We start from the raw sequence: 17,464 nt of genomic DNA on the forward strand, positions 1-17,464 counted from the left end.
GTCCATATTGGCCAGTGTTTGATGTAACAGCTGTCATCCACGAGTAATCGCGAAATGAGCAGCCTAGTGTCAGGAGCATCAAATCAAGGCCACCGACAGTGGAGGGACTTCTATCTAGGCCAGTCATTTTCCCTTCAGGTTGAGCCCCCCAGTGCATGAAGGCATGAGAAGCAGGGGGAGCCCCCAACTGAAACAAGGAGTGAGAGGCCTGGAACAGGACAAGAAGCAAGAGCAAACCACAAATCCAGAAACCCAGTAAGGAGAACAAGCACGAGCGCTGAATGAAGAATATGAGGATGAAGAAATCTTCCGAATGCAGGAACAGAGCCTGAATACAAGGACCAAGCTCTGGTAACTGATTGATGAGAATGTCTCAGTATTTTATTTATTTATTTATTTATGAGCTTTTTTATACCGACGTTCGTGAGGACATCACGCCGGTTTACATAATAACTGACAGAATGGAAAATACAAAAAACAGGGAGGGGGAAGGGGAGCAGGCGAGAAGAGAGGAGAGAAGCAACAGCAGAGTAGGAGAGCAGAGGGAATAAACGAGATAGGAACAAGTACCTCGGGGGAGGTACAGGTAAATAACTTATTATATAATCAATAGCAGAGCTTAACAGGAGTACAATAGCAACAATACGGACTGTACTTGGGGGTGAAAGAAAGGGGGAGGGGACAGCAGGGATAAGTTATTATATAATCAATAGCAGTGCTTAACAAGAGTACAATAACAACAATACAGACTGTACTTGGGGTGAAGGAAGGGGAGGGAACAGTAGAGGATGACTTAGTAAACAAAAAGGGCCACATTATATGTACAATAATTACAGTTTAACAATGATAAAATATAAAACCTTCACTGAAAATGCATTCTGAGAACAATTGGAGATTGAATGAGGAGGATTATATAAACAAATTCCCAATATACTATGCTGGCACAATCACAATACAATGATTCACAGTAAAACACGTTCCATAAATCCAATAACAGTTTCACAAAGATACAGAAAAACAGAAAACTTCACAGACTATACACTTTGAGGGCACTTGGGATCATAAGGCTATATTTGGTCTGGGTAAGCCAGTTTGAAGAGCCAGAGTATAAATGCAATATGTCACAAAATACCCGCTCCTTGTGAGGTAAAAAAATATGTATAGAAAAACTCTGTTATTTACCTCACTCTTGTAAAAAAAATGATTGGAATACGATGAGGAAGGTTTCATACATTTTCTGTGACATGCCCCCTTGGCCTTGTACACAGAATTTTATAAGTTGTAATCATAAATTGACCTCCATCCTACCTTAGCTTTTTTTACAATTTTTTTGAATACTTTTATGTGAAAAAAATGTGTTTGTGCACTTAAAATCGCAAAAAATTGCTCAATCTTTTTCAATTTATTAGTCCTTCGACACTCTAAATCACAGTTTTAAACTTTTTGCCGCTCTCCGCGTCTATGTAATAATGATTCTTAATGCTCTCGAAGTTGCTCAGAACTTCGACGCTCTCCGCGTCCAAACTTTAAACACCCTCAGCGATGGTTTATCACACTCACTCAGGAACAATGTATCACACTTCGCTTTTATGTCCCTTCAATAAAGTTACTTTGTAACTGCAATGCCTGATAGATTCAGATTATCATATGCCGCTTTCATATCCCTTCAATCAGGTTACTCTGTAACTAAAATGCCCGATCAACTTAGCTTTGTGATTCATCTCCCGACATGGCCACGTTTCGTTATAATCCACTTTCTTCATCAGGGGAACCTCTCCTCCTCTTCTTCACCGTCGGGACCTCTTGTATTATGCGGCTCTTGTATTATGCGGCAGCATTTTATGCTGGTATCTTCCCCGTTTCTTCTTGCCTTTTTAAACAAATCAACTGCTCCAAAATGCACCAATGAAGAGCAACTTTGTGTAGGTCCTTAAGTGTACGTCCAGTGACTCCTCACATATCTCAATACCGTAATAGCAGTTTCATTACATATATTCTTTTACAAACCAGAGGTAAAGAACTGACTTCATTTAAATCAATGATACCCACTCAGTCTCCTCGTTTAATTCCCCAGGGGTTGTAGTCTTCAGTTTGAAAATCCAACTTTGTTCGCGAAAGTTCAAATTTTTCTTCAAATCACCACCTTCCACCGAAGATCATCAAAAGTATGTCCCTTTTCTATGCAGTGCTCAACAATCGGGGCTTCAATCCTTTTTGTATTTAATCGCGATTTGTGTTCAATTAACCTAGTTTTCACTGCTCTAGAGGTCCGTCCTACATAATTTTTGGGGTAAGGGCACTGTATGACGTACACCACATTTTTAGACAAACAATTTGTCTCATGCCTTCTCTCAACCCTGTACTCGGATCTTCCCATTCTACTCCCTCCAAAGTCAATTTGCACATGTCGCACTTGTCACATTTACTGCGTCTGCCCTGGATTTCATTTCTGATCATCTTCCTGGCAACATCAGCATGTACTACCATATCTCATTTGTTAGGACACCTTGTGGTAGCTATCAGAGGAGTGTCCTTAAACACTTCATGTAAGGAGAGTACATGCTAATGTCTGTGTATCGATCTTATCACTGATGGAGTTGTCGTGCATTGGGGCAAAATACGTTAGTCTATCTTGATCCTTTTTATTTCGATATTCCAACAATTGTTCTCTGTCAGAGTATTTTGCCTTCTTATATGCTTGATTAATCACTTTTTTAGGATAACCCCTCACTTGAAACTTTTGTTTAAGCCACTGTGCTTGTTTCTCAAACTCCACATGTGGACGTTTCAAGTGAGGGGTTATCCTAAAAAATGGATACACACAAGGACCCCAACACGGCCGTGTTTCGCATCAGGGGGACCACAACTTCTAAGAGTCTATGAAAACAACAAAGATAAAGTAAATTCTGAGCAGGTAAGCAAACACAGTCACAAAGCAACAAATATTATTTGTACAAGGGAAGTCCAGGGAGGAAAATGCTAAACAAGAAGGACAAAGGAAAAGGGGAGGGGGGGGAGGAAGAGGGAAGGCGGGAAGGAAATGGAGGAAAGGAGGGGGAAGGAGAGAAAGGAGATGAAAGAAGAAGGAGGAGAAGGGAGAGTAGGAAAAATATGAAAAAAATATCTATAAAGATAATAACCTGTGAATGAAGGGCAATTCAGTACGAGGAAATGTAGATGGATCATATGTAGTTAGAAAGAATGTCAGGCTTGCAGGCCAGTGAATATGAAAAGAAGAGGAAATGGTAAGGGCTGAACGACAGAAAGCCATTCAAAGCTGTGCTTAAAACAAGGACATATTAAAAAAAAAATTACATTAAATTTTAAAAAAAGGTACCTGAGAAAGTTTAAAGATGGTACACGAAACTGTTGTGGGAATTGCTTGCTTAACTTTTCTTTTTTAGCTTTTGCCGCGTGTTGGGCGAACCCATCCGCGGAAATAAAGTAGTCAAACATGTGCACTACAAAACAGATGAAGTGATATGAAAGGATCGTTTCCAAAACAACAAAAGCAACAAATTGCAACATATTGTCAACTGAACAAAAAGATTGAGAAGAAGCGAAACGAAAAAGCCGATTCTAAAAAATGAAACACAATCTTGCTCACCTTACAGGCAGCAACTGGAACATTTGTCACAAGAAGTATATATTAAGGTTTGAAGGCATACATGCTAAAGCTAGAATAAAAGCAAGCAAGGAAAGTAGAAAGTTAAGCAGCAGCAAAAAATGAAGGTAAAAGAACTCAAAGAAAACCAAACAAACTGACCTCATTGTAAACATTCTTTTAGTAGAAAGTTTTTGATGGTCTGAACAGCAATGTAGCAATTCAGTATAGAACTGTCCGCGGCTAGATTAAATAGAAGAAAATATCGCGCCAAAAAATGGACACGTGATCGGGAGTAACCAATCGGGGTATACACAATATTATTCAACAAAAGTAAACATAAAGAAAAATAGAAATAAAAACGGTATACACAAAGTGTAGGCTTATGGTGTACATTCCAAAAAGTTTAAAAAATCAAGAATATAGAAATTAAGAAAAGTCCAGCTGGGACCAAAAAACGCTTAGTAGTGGGGTATACATATTGGTGCCAAAGGATGGAAAAAAGTTTAGAAATACACAACATGGCAGCCTCAGGAACAACGTACAGAGGCTGTTAAACCTACAAAAATTGCATTTAAAGATTTAACTAGCAGAAATAGACCAAAGGTGCAGTATGTCAGTAGGAGCTATAAGCAGAAAAAGAGGAGGGGGGGAAGGGTCGAGAGAAGGATGAGGGGAGGGAGGGGGAAGGGCAAAAGGGAAAAAAGAAGGGGAAAGGGGGAGGGAGGGGAAGGAAGGGGTGTGTGAAAAAAGAAGGGATAAAAGCAGGGAAATAAAGAGGAAGAAGTGAGAGGGGGAGGAAGGGGGAGGGGGAAGGGAGAGAAAGGGGGGTTGGGGAAGAGGCTAGGGAGAGGAGGGGTAAGGGAAGATAGGGAGAGGGAAAAAAAAGGAAGAAGGGGGGGAGGAAGTAGCTAGGATGATAGAGAAAGGGGAAGAGCTTAAAAGAAAGACGACCACTCAACCTCACGGTTAAGGCCCAGAGGGGTAAAAGAATTAAATTCAAAGATCCAACGCTCTTTTGTTCGAGTGAGAGCAAGAGAAACATTACTACCTCGTGTGGATAGCTGCAGTTGCTCAAGGACTAAATTTTAGATCTTCAATACTGTGATGGAGAGACTGCCAGTGATCAACCAAGGGGGCCTCAAGGCGGCTTGACTTAAGGCAAGACCGGTGTTCTATAATTCTGGATCGTACTTGGCGGGTAGTTTTACCCACATAAATCAAGGGACATGGGCACAGGATGACGTAAATTACGCCACTTGATGCACAGGTTGTACGCTGTTTCATGGTATAATGCTTAGAAGATACGGGGTGTGTAAAGTGACCACTAATGTTCATGGAATGTACACACACTGAGCAGTGGCCACACGGGGAGTGACCCCCGGAGGCAACATGATCAGTAGAAGCCAAAAGTTGAAGTAAATGAAAAGCGTGGAGAATCTTGAAAAATGGTATGTGGGTGAAGGATGTCCCAACGTGCTCTAATGATGGAAATGATGTCATGGCTATGTGGAGAGAAAGGCAAAATGCAAGTAAGCTGAGAAGTAGAGTCCTGATGACGTGGTATAAAGAGGAGGTCCTGGTTAATGTAAGGGGCACGTTTGTAAGCTCGTTTAACAATACGCTTAGGGTAACCACATTCTTGAAAATGCAGAGACATAATTTTTGCTTGTGTAATGTAATCCTGTCGGGTAGAGCAGATTCTCTGGAGGCGAAGAAATTGGCCTACTGGAATATTGTCCTGTAACAGGCGGGGACGATGGCTGGCGTATTGAAGGAGTGTATTGCGATCAGTTGGTTTGCGGTAGAGTGAAATACTGAAAGCCGAATCCTGGACCTTAATCATGATGTCAAGAAAAGGGATTTGTTCACGGTGTAGATGAAAATCAAACTGTAGATGAGGATTACAAGAGTTAAGCCAGTCATAAAAAAGAAAAAACTGGAACTCTGTTCCTGTCCATATTAAAAATACCTGCTCAGTATTTACTTTTCATAGACTCTTAGAAGTTGTGGTCCCCCTGACACAGCCCCTGATGCGAAACTCAGCCGTGTCGGGGTCCTTGTGTGTACCATTGTTTTATAAATGTATATCCAATACAAAAACTTTGTGACATATCTGTGATTGTATGCACTTACTGAAAAATTTACTGTAAATGATACTGACCAGTAAATAGTTTGCCACACATTATTTCTTTGTTGTATATTTAATTTATGTGTGTGCTGTTTACACTGCCTGTTTTGCATGGTTCTCTTGTTTACATCTTCCTCAGTGAAGACAAATCAATAAATTCATTTAGTATCTCTGTAATGACTTTGTCATTCCTAAGTGCCTCTTTTACCCCTTGATCATCTAATGACTCCCTTGCAGGCTTTTTACTTCAAATGCACAAAATTAACTGCCAGAGCAAGAACTTGAAAATCCTCTCACTCACTTGAACCAGTATGTCCTTTTTCATCTTCTTTCCGGCCGCTTACTGGAGGAGGGGGAGGAGGAGGCATGAGCTTAGAGTCAATATCCTCACAGTCAGCATCATAATCATCATCATCATCATCTAAAAATAAGGATACCAAAGAATTCAGGTCAAATCCAAGAGAGCATTATGAGACATAAAATGCAAGACAACCACACTGCCACAGCATCTACTGCTGAACCTTACACACAAAGTTGCTTACCTGTAATTGCTGTTCTCCGTGGAGAGCAGGATAAGCAGACATACATGTGGGTGATGTCATCTGATAGCACAGAGTACGGAACATTTACTAGCTTGAGCTAGAAAGGTCTAGAAGGCTTATTTGCATTTGGCACTAAAAAGTTGTGCACTGCAACTCGCCCTCAAGTCATATATCAGAATTTGCAAAAAAAACCCTTTGAACTTCAAAGGGAGGAGGGACGGTGTGTGAGACAGATTATCTTGTTGTCCACAGAGAACACCAGCAACTTTGTTTTCTCCATGGATATGCAGGATAAATCAGTCCCACATGTGAAGACCCCCATCCTAAGGGTTGCCTCAAGTCTTATACCATACGCTCCCTGAAATAATCCAAACAAAAAATGGTTTTGAACAAAATTTAGTTAAGCAATAAAAAGATTTCTTAATAATGACCAACCAAACTTACCATCGAGTCAAGAGTCAGTGTCTAAGCCAGCGATTGTCAACCAATGTGTCACTAAGCACCGGCAGTATGTCATGGCTTCTCGGTGTCCCGCTGCCCCAGTTGTGCTTCCCCTCCCTCTCCATCACAGTGAGTCGCACATATTCTTCCACTAACACTGCTGCCATTCCGTTCAGGCAGGAACAGCAGCAGTGTTAGGGGAAGCCAATAGCATACTAAGGAGGGGTGTGAGGGAGGCAGTCCGTCCTGGGTGACAACAGGGGGAGAGGTGACATCGGGAGTGTTTCGTAGCACCAGTCAGATCATTTTACATACAATCTATTGAGGTACTGGTAGTGTTTGTCCCCCGCCATGAAGCATACGTAATGCCAAGAGTATGGGTGCACAGATATATCAACATAAGCATCCTTGAGGTCTAGAGAGCATATCCAGTCCCAAGGTTGGATGAAAGGCAGGATGTTGCCCAGGGAGATCATCTTGAACTTATCCCTCACAGGTGCTTGTTTAAATCCCAGAGATCCAGGATGGGTCGGAGACCTCCTGACTTTTGGGGAATGAGGAAGTATTTGGAATATTAGCCCTGGCTGAACTGAAAGCAGACCCGTTCTTGTATGGCATTCTGCTTCAGGAGGGATTGCACTTCCACTTGTAGAAGACCTAGTTGGGACTGATCAAGCAGAAGTACGGATAGATAGGGTGTCTGAGGCTGGCTCTTGAAGTTTAGGAGATAACCTTTTTGAAGTATTGTTAATACCCATTGGTGTATTATTATTTGGGACCATAATGTTGCAAAGAGTTGAATTCTGCTCCCTACTGGTGTCAGCAGCTATGGCAGTGATATCTTTGAAAATTCTGCTATGGTTTTGATGTAGATTGCTGAGGACGTGGAGGTTAGTATGGGGGCTACCTATAGCTTTGGTAAGGCTTCCTTTGGAAAAGGGCATCTTGCATTGCAGGTAGAAGCAGTACGATAGACAGACTTGATCGGTTCCTGCAGAGAGGGATTGCACTGCAATGTTTTGGTCCTTGATTTGGGTGACTGTTTCCTTTAATTTCTCTCCAAAGAAGTTGTTATCAAGGCAAGGCAGGACTGCTAGCTTGTCATGCAAATCTTCACGTATGCCACTTGCACATAGCCATGCCATGCGGCACACCACAACTGAGGATGCCGATGTCCCTGCGGCTGTGACAAATCCTTCATAGTCTACCCTCAACAGATGTCAGAGACCCTCCTCCATGTCATGAAGGGGTTGAGGTGAGATTGGTTGGCCATCTTCGGATTTGATGAATGGCTTCAGCAACTATAAACAGTCATACAAATATTGCACCATATACAATTGGTACTGTTTGATCCGAGCTGATAGCATGGAACCTTGGAAGACTTTCTTCCCAAAGTCATCCAATAGTTTATGATCCTTCCTTTGGGGAAAATTAGAATGAAGCCTGGATTTTTTTCCTCTCTTCATGGCCAATTCCATTACTACAGAGCTAAGGGGAAGATGCACAATTCCACAGCCTGGTTTCTTTTGGAGATAAAATTTTAGGTCCAGCTTTTGAGCAGCTGTAGTTCCCGAGGAAGAAGTCTCGCAGAAATTAATTAGTGATTTCTGTAGAACTGGATGAGATGGAAGTGCTGTGGGCTCGATTGGAATCTCCAAAATCTTGAGAAGGCCCATTTCTTCTGCTTCAGGGTCCAGTTCTTTACAGATGTCTACTTTTAAAGTCATACCCATTTTCTCGACAAAGTGGGAATAAATCAAATCCTCCAGCAGAGAGGAGTGGTCTTGCAGAATGCCCTGTCAAGCTTCCTTGGGACTCCCCTGGAGAGGGTAAGATAGGTTTTTCCAACCTTGGGGAGGGTGCTAAAGAAGGCTCACCAGAAGGTGGGAATGGAGGCAAAAATTCTTCCTCGTTGTCCCCGGAAGAACCTGATGCTGGTAATGGATGTGCTTCCACTCTCTGCAGTTTAGTTTCTAGTGGATGATTTGGGTACACCGAAGGAAAGATCAGTGGTGAAGTCTGTAGAAACAGAGATCAGAAGTTCCGCACGATGTTTGTAAATTAGACTACCGCCTGCTGAGACCGCTGGTTTGGAAAATATGAAGTAAGGATCCCTTTTTCAATGACATGTTGATCCAGTGGGAGTATGGGTGCCAATGGCAAGATAGAGGGAATAGGTTGAGATGTAGGGAGCCGAAGACCCTGTTGCCAGAGGCTGGAAGCAAGAGAGGGTCTGTAGGCTCCTGCTGGAACTTGGACTGGTGTCCCATAAGAGGGACAGAGACCTTTTGGTAATATTGAGAGTGGGAATGCTGCGGACAGTATATCCTGTGGTGATGGAGAGCTCCTGGGAAGAGCTGGCTCTTGCCAATCTATACAGGAGGTGCCCTCTCTTGGAGATGTGGGAAGTAAATATGCCCTTTGGTCGCTCTCCACAGAGGATCCCGAGGTAGGCAGGGAGGTCACACTGTGATCAGGATCCTCTGTAGGCCTTGCCCCTGATGTAGGTACTGAGAGGGATGCAACTTCCCTTCCATGAACCTGCTTTTTCTTTTTCAATGGAGGAGTTCTGCTGGAAGGTTTACACCTGAAGATGTCTTCTTCATCTTTTTAACCTTTGAGGTGGTTGGCACTGTTTGCATCATTGTAGATGCCAGCACGCATTACGGAGCTGAAGTTGACAATGGTTGGCGCCGTGTGCTTTGTAATTGGCACCCAGTGATTCATGGACGACACAGAATGAACCATCTTCAGCGCAGGATGCGACTCTTTAACACCTGGTGCGTCATGTGCAGCGCATGAGTCTTCTGCGGTTCATCTTGTGCCGAGGGCGTCTGGCTTCCCATTCCAAGGGTCTCAGGTTGTTCGGCTGGTAACTGTTTCCCGACACCATGGGACAGCTCTCAAAGCATTCCCGAGGAGGCCGGACAGTGCTCCTGTGCATAGATATGGTACGATTGCCCTGGCAAGGATTTTGTGGACCGAGTACATCTCCTACCTCTCCCAATGAAGAAGATGGGGAGGCTGAGGAGTGTTCAAAATGGCACTTCTTCTCCTCCTCTAAGCCTTGCAATCTTATCGGCTCATTGCCTCTGCGCCCATGGGAACATTCTCCCACAGCCTCAGCAATTGGCCTGGTTGTGATCCAGACCTGGGCAGAATAGTTGTGGCGATCAGTAATGGACATGATGTGGCCACAACGACAAGATTTGAAGGCGGAAGGCTTTTTCTGAGCCATGTAGCACTGAAAAGTGCTGTTTTTGGATGCGAGTTTTGATTAGAAACTGAAGAGGAATCTAGAGACACAGATTCCACCATATGTGCTGTGCGCAGACCAGAAAGAACTGAGGCTGCTTCTGGAATGCTCCTTCACATGGGAAATATCACTCATGCCCAGAAGGGCAAAAAGCTTAAACTTTGAGTGACAGCTCCGCCTAGGACCGCCTGATGATGTCACCCATGCAGAATGGCGAATTCAGCCTGCTTATCAACAGAAAATTATTTTTCCACGAATATTTATTATAACATTGAAATTCCTAGGAAAAATAAAATAAAAACTAAAAACAAAGGTCCATATAAATGGCAAACACCAGATGTTCCAAGAATCGAAATACTGAATCCAATGTTGTAGAAAGCAGAGTTGCTTACCTGTAACAGGTGTTCTACAAGGACAACAAGATGTTAGTCCTCAAACATGGGTGACATCAACAGATGGAGGCCAGCATGGACCTTTGATCTCAAAAAATCTACAACTTTAAAAAATGTCCAACTGAGCAAACGCAATTGTAGTCATCACCCTGCCCTCTATGCAGAGTACCTCAGTCCATAATATAGCTAATACACGGAGAAACCAACTCCCAGTGGAAGCAGGTGGGTTTCGTGAGGACTAACATCCTGCTGTCCTTGGAAAACACCTATTACAGGTAGCAAATCTGCTTTCTCCAAGGACAAGCAGGATGGTAGTCCTCACACATGGGTGAATCCCAAGCTATAGGCTGCCTGAGCAAAATAAAGCAGGAAAACGCACTGTGCTGAAAGAACCACTTCTCTCCCTTTTGCCTCTGAGTCAGCCGACTAACCAAGAGGTATGGGCTAGAAAATAGTTGGGTTCTACAAAGAGACAACCATAGATACAAAACCCAGATGTGTAGCAGAGGCGCCCAAGACAGGGGAGTGATGCGAGTACCAGCAAGAAACATATTCAGCATCACAGAAAACATTACAAGCAGGGTTTCGGATCAGTAAACCCTGACAACGACAGTAGGTCTAGAACCTTCTGGATCAGGAAAAAATATAAAAATGTAAACAAAAGAAGGACTCTTAGATGAAGACCACACAATTATCTTCGGTGTTACAAGACAACCGAAAAACCAACTGGGGCTTGACAACTCCCCAGAAAGAAACTGCGGTCCACTGACATCCGAAGGATGTCAGAATATCTCTGCAGAAGTGTGCCCATGTTTGGCTAAGAGGCATAATGGGCAGAAATCCCAAGCAACGCTTGGAAGAATAATCAGCAACAATGGCAGGGTCTATGACAGACCCTATGTGCCAAAGCACCAGATATAGCTGACCAGCAGGAAGCATCAAGAGTTTCATGGGATAGCAAATGTTGCTTACCCGTAATAGGTGTTCTCACAGGACAGAAGGTTGTTAGTCCTTACATATGGGTGACATTATCAGGATGGAGCCCAATCACGGAAAACTTCTCAAAGTTTCCAGAACTTTGACTGGCCCCTACTGGGCATGCCCAGCATGGCACCAACCCTACAGCCAGCAGGGACCCCCCTTCAGTCTTGTTTAAAAGCTACAGACAATGCCAAAAAATAAAATAATAAAACATTACAAACCCAACACCGCGGGGTGGCGGGTGGGTTTCATGAGGACTAACATCCTGCTGTCCTGTGAGAACACCTGTTACAGGTAAGCAACATTCCTTCTCACAAGACAAGCAGGATGGTAGACCTCACATATGGGTGAGTACCGAGCTGAGGATATCCGGACATGCACCAAATGTACCTAAAGGCGTGCAACAGGCACAACAACTGGGGTGGAATTTGGTAGAGGGCATCCTGAACCCCACCGGGCAGGTGGAAGGGTGTTGGTATGTCACGATGTAAAGAAGTTACGAAGGACAGATTGGCCGAAGATGGAATCTTGTCTTCCGGCTTTGTCCAAGCAATAGTGGGCTGCAAAGGTGTAGAGAGAGCTCCAGGTGGCAGCCCTGCAAATGTCAGGAAGCGGCACCGATCGTAGGTGTGCTACTGAAGTCGCCATGGCCCTCACAGATTGTGCTTTAACACGGTCTTGAAATGGAATGCCCGCTTGCTGATAGCAAAAGGATATGCAGTCCGCCAACCAGGAGGAGAGAGTCTGCTTACCCACAGGCTTCCCCAACTTGTTAGGGTGGAAAGAGACAAATAATTGAGTGCTTTCCCTGTGGGCAGCCGTATGGTCTAGGTAAAATGCTAGAGCCCGTTTGCAGTCAAGGGTATGCAAAGCCTGTTCTCCTGGATTGGCATGGAGCCTGTGAAAAAAGGTAGGTAGTATGATGGATGGATTGAGATGAAAATCCGAAACTACCTTAGGTAAGAATTTAGGGTGAGTGCGGAGTACCGCCCGGTCCTGCAGAAGTTTAGTGTAAGGCGGATAGGTAACTAGGGCCTGCAATTCATTAACTCTGTGAGCTGAAGTGATAGCCAAAAGGAAAATCACTTTCCATGTGAGATATCGAAGTTCACAAGAGTGAAGAGGCTCGAATGGTGGTTTCATGAGCCAATCCAAAACCAGATTAAGGTCCCAAGAAGGGGCCGGAGGACGTAGTGGAGGCTTGATGTGGAGCAAGCCCTTCAAAAAACGTGTTACAAGGGGTTGTACTGATATAGGGACATCCCCAACACCTTTATGGAAGGCGGCTACCGCACTGACATGCATTCTGATGGAAGATGTCTTAAGACCTGACTCTCCACAAAAACAAAAATGGAGCTAGTGCTGCACTTCAGACATACATTAATAAGCAAAAGAGGAAATGCAGCAAATTTCAATAAGTCCCAAAACAACTTCAACGTTGTAAATTCTTTTGACACTTTATTGGCGGCAACTCCATTGCTTAAAGAGACACAGTTTTTTTAAACAGGGCCCCCGACACGGACCTGTGTTTCGCCGAACGCGGCTGCATCGGGAGGGACATGTTTAAAGCGGGGTTCGTATGCTTGAGCACTTTGCGCTTTAAAGATATTTTTCCTTGCTGAAGATATTTAAGATAGCTCTCCTTGCTGAAAAATATCTTTAAAGCGCAAAGTGCTCAAGCATACGAACCCCGCTTTAAACACGTCCCTCCCGATGCAGCCGCGTTCGGCGAAACACAGGTCCGTGTCGGGGGCCCTGTTTAAAAAAACTGTGTCTCTTTAAGCAATGGAGTTGCTGCCAATAAAGTGTCAAAAGAATTTACAACGTTGAAGTTGTTTTGGGACTTATTGAAATTTGCTGCATTTCCTCTTTTGCTTATTAAGACCTGACTCTGACAGATGCCAGAGATAGTCCAGAAACTTCGGGATTGGAGATGGAGAGATCCTGAAGTATTGGAAACCACACTTGGCATGGCCAGTGAGGTGCTATCAGGATCATGGTTCCCTTGTCCTGACGTAAGTTGATGAGAGTCTTCGAGAGAAGAGGAAGTGGAGGGAATGCATAGAGCAGACCGGTTGCCCATGAGAGGGAGAATGCGTCTCTGGGCTGAGAGTGTTTGCTGTGAATGAGAGAGCAGTAGTTCTCCACTTTGTGGTTTTGAGGAGACGCAAAGAGGTCTATCCAAGGAAATCCCCATTGTTGGAAGATGGAGTTCGCTGCAGAGGGGTTGAGAGACCACTCGTGCGGTTGAAAGACACGACTCAGCTTATCTGCCAGCACATTGTCCACTCCCGACAAGTAGGTGGCCCTGAGGTACATCGAATGGGCGAGAGCTTCCGCCCAAATCTGCGCAGCATCCTGACACAGAAGGAAGGAACCCGTGCCTCCCTGCTTGTTGATGTACCACATGGCTACCTGGTTGTCTGTTTGAATCAGGATGATTTGATTTGAGAGGCGATCCTGAAATACCCTGAGAGCATATCTGATTGCTCGAAGCTCCAGGAAATTTAGTTGGTGTTTGACTTCCTCTGGCGACAAAGAGCCTTGTGTCTGCAGATTGGCCACGTGGGCTTCCCATCCGAGGTTGGAAGCATCAGTGGTGAGCGTGACTTGAGGGCCTGGAGTCTGGAAGGGCAAACCCTGGAGGAGATTGTTCTGATTGTTCCACCAGGCGAGAGACAGACGGAGTGAGTCAGTGACGTGGACAAAGGTCGACAGGGGCTGAGTGCTTTGGGTCCATTGAGACCTTAAAGTCCACTGCATGACTCACATGGCCAAGTGGGCCATTGGTGTGACGTGGACTGAGGACGCCATGTGTCCCAGAAGGATGAGAAAGTGGTGTGCGGTCGCAGAGTGCTGAGACTGCAGCTGGTGCGCAAGAGACACGAGAGTTTGTACCCGCTGTCGAGGTAGGAAAGCCTTTGCCTGTAAGATGTCCAAGTCTGCCCCAATGAACGACAAGGTTTGAGATGGGACTAAATAAGATTTGTCGAAACTGACGAGAAATCCTAATGAAATTAAGATTAGATTGAGGGACGACAGAGCAGCTTGCTGAGTGGGAGCCCTGACTAATCAGTCGTTCGATAGTAGACATGAACACCTTGAGTCCTGAGGAAGGCTGCAATGACTACGAGGCATTTTGTGAAGACTCGTGGCGCAGACGCTAGGCCGAATGGGAGCACTTGGTATTGATAGTGCCTGGGGCCTACTAGAAACCTCAGGTATTTGCGATGAGTGTATGCGTCCTGAAGGTCCAGCGAGCAGAGCCAGTCTCTTCTTTGTAGAAGAAGAAGAAGCTAGCCCAAGGTGACCATCTTGAACTTCTCTCGCTGGAGGTACTTGTTTAGGGCCCATAGGTCCAAAATAGGACAAATGTCTCCCGATGTTTTGGGGATTAGGAAATACCGGGAATAGAACCCTAGGCCGTGCTGAGAGGATGGTACGGGCTCTATTGCGTTGGACTGGAGAAGGAGGGAGATCTCTTGATCCAGAAGAATGGAGTGATCGGATGTTCTCCACATCGACAGAGGTGGGGAATCCGGAGGCACGGAGAGAAAGTTCAGATGGTAACCCTGAGCAATTATTGCCAATACCCATTGGTCTGAGGTGATTGAGTGCCATATGTTGTTGAAGAGGCACAATCAACCTCCCACTGTGGCAGTGGAATCTGGCTTCTGCTCTCTAGGTGGAAGTCAAAAAACTGAAGCAGGCCCTGGTTGAGGAGCTGCTTGTGGTTTTTGTTTACGTGTTTGACGAGACTGTGCTTTTTGAAAAGGTCTCGTGGCACGGGATCTGGTTGGTGGCGGATAGGACTTCTTAGAGTCCTTCCTGAAGGGTTGTTTAGAAGAATAGTTGGACGGCATCAGAGAGAGCTGTCTCAGGGTCTCATGTTGGTCCTTTAGTTCTGCCACTGTCCGTTGAATCTGTTCACCAAACAGATTATCTCCGACACAAGGCAGGTCAGATAACCTGTCTTGTACTTCAGGGCGAAGGTCAGAAGACTTGAGCCAGGCCCACCTTCTTGCCGAAATAGCAGCTGCAGATACTCTAGTAGAGGTATCAAAGGTGTCATAAGATGTTCTGATCTCATGCTTGCCTGCCTCAAAACCCTTGTTGACTAGTGTTTGTAGCTGTTCTTGAAATTGCTGAGGCAGGGAGTCTGAGAAGTCTTGTATTTGCTTGAAAATGACCCTGTTATATTGGGTCATATAGAGCTGATAGGCGGCAATTCGGGAGATGAGCATTAATCCCTGGAAGACTCGGCGACCAATGGTATCTAGGAACTTCTGTTCCTTGCCAAGGGAACAGAAGAGTGAGGCTTTGACCTCTTCGCTCTCTTCTGTGCAGACTCCACCACAACAGAGTGGTGATCCAGTTGTGATTTCTGAAAACCTGGAGCTGACTGCACCAAATAGGTAGTGTCAGCTTTCCTGTGGACTGCAGCTATGGAGCCAGGATGATCCCAGTTCTTCTTCAGGAGATCCAGAAGGACCTGATGGATGGGAATAGTGGTGATTACCTTAGGAGCATCCAGGAATTGGAGCAACTCCATCATCTGGTGCCTATCATCTTGTTCAGTCTGCAATTGGAAGGGAACCAATTCAGACATTTCCTTCACAAAGTTTATAAATAAGAGGTCCTCTGGAGGAGAACGCTTCCTACTTTCAGTGGGTGAAGGTGGTGAAGGTAAATCATCGGTGTCTGTCGAGGAATCATCAGCCCAAGTATCATAAGCACTTGTCCCTCTAGGAACTAGAGGGGGACAGGGTGGTGGGATACCTGAAGGTCCCGGACTAGGCTCCGAAGGAATCGGAGGCTCCAATGACGGCAACGAAGGCACCGGCGCAGGCATCGATGGATGGCTCGGTGGCGCCGACGGATATATCGGCACCGATGGTTGGATTGGTGGCAAGGGATGTATCGGCATCGATGGCTGAGGCAGAACTCCTGATGGAGGGATGCGGAATGGTGTTTCTCCTCCCGATGACACTGTAAGTGGGGAGGGCACCAGAGCCATCGGAGACCCGGGATCCATTGGTGGAAATGCGGCCATGAGCGCTTCCATCCTGGACAGCAGCGGTGCCAGCGCTGCCGGAATCAGGTCGATGATCGGTTCCGCTATCGGTACCGTTGTCGGTGCCAGAAGAACCAGGAGTCGTCGCATCGCCTTGTCGATGGCCTCCTAAACCATCCGGTCCAGTTCTTCTCGGAGTCCTGGAGCAAGCAGCCCCGGCTTCGGAACAGAAGAGGGAGGCAGAGGCATAGCCGGAGGGACCACCATGAAAAGCGGAGTCGCGGCTCCCGATCCCGTCGGGTAAGGGTTGCCTCGGTGACCCAGTCGGTGACTTTTCTGGACGGGGTCTCTTCGACAGCGGCTCGGACGATGGCGAGGTCGATGATTTTGCTCCCTCGATGGTCCGAGACTTATGGTGTCGATGGCGATGTTTGTCCCTGCAATCCCCTTGGTCCTGAGGGGGAGTAGAGGGTGTCTATGGCCGAGAAGTCATCGATGCCAGGCGGTCACCGGCCAGTGGTCGATGTTGGCGTGAAGTTGACTGTGCCGGCTCTGACGATGTCTATGCAATGGACGGAGTCGGGGTTTGGGCACAGAAGAGAAGTTCCATCTTCTCCATTCTGGCCTTGCGACCTTTTGGTGTCATTAGGGCACATTTAGTGCAGGTCAAGACATCATACTCGTGTCCTAGACACATTACACAGACTTTATGGGGGTCTGTGATAGACATGGTGCGGGTACAGTCCGGGCACCGACGGAATCCCGACGCCATGGCAAAAATCGAGCCACAGTACGGTCGACAGCCAGTAGGCCGCGAGGGCCAAACAGTCTGAAAAAAGTTAGAGGAGGGACCCCTGTGGGGCAAATTAACTTTTAGTAATTCCGTGAGGAAAATTCCTGTCAGGAATCTCTTCAGAGCTCCTTTACCGCGAGGCTACTGCTGTGTGGAAAAAAGAAGATTGAAGGGGGACTCCTGCTGGCTGCAGGTTTGGTGCCATGCTGGGCATGCCCAGTAAGGGGCCAGTCAAAGTTCTGGAAACTTTGACAGAAGTTTTCCGTGATTGGGCTACATCCTGATGATGTCACCCATATGTGAGGACTAC

The 17,464-nt window shown here is 45.6% G+C and overlaps 1 protein-coding gene across 4 annotated transcripts in view; it reads right to left on the reverse strand.

The window, feature by feature from the left end:
• The window catches only part of TAF1 (TATA-box binding protein associated factor 1), a 441,469-nt gene that overhangs the window by 377,825 nt on the left and 46,180 nt on the right, over positions 1–17,464 (reverse strand). For all 4 annotated transcript variants that reach the window (XM_029607221.1, XM_029607219.1, XM_029607220.1 and 1 more), the window contains exon 4: positions 6,037–6,156. In XM_029607221.1, the coding sequence (XP_029463081.1) occupies positions 6,037–6,156 (120 nt within the window). The remainder of the gene's footprint in view (positions 1–6,036; positions 6,157–17,464) is intronic.

The sequence above is a fragment of the Rhinatrema bivittatum genome, chromosome 6 (assembly GCF_901001135.1).
Source record: "Rhinatrema bivittatum chromosome 6, aRhiBiv1.1, whole genome shotgun sequence".
NCBI classification, from domain to species: domain Eukaryota; kingdom Metazoa; phylum Chordata; class Amphibia; order Gymnophiona; family Rhinatrematidae; genus Rhinatrema; species Rhinatrema bivittatum.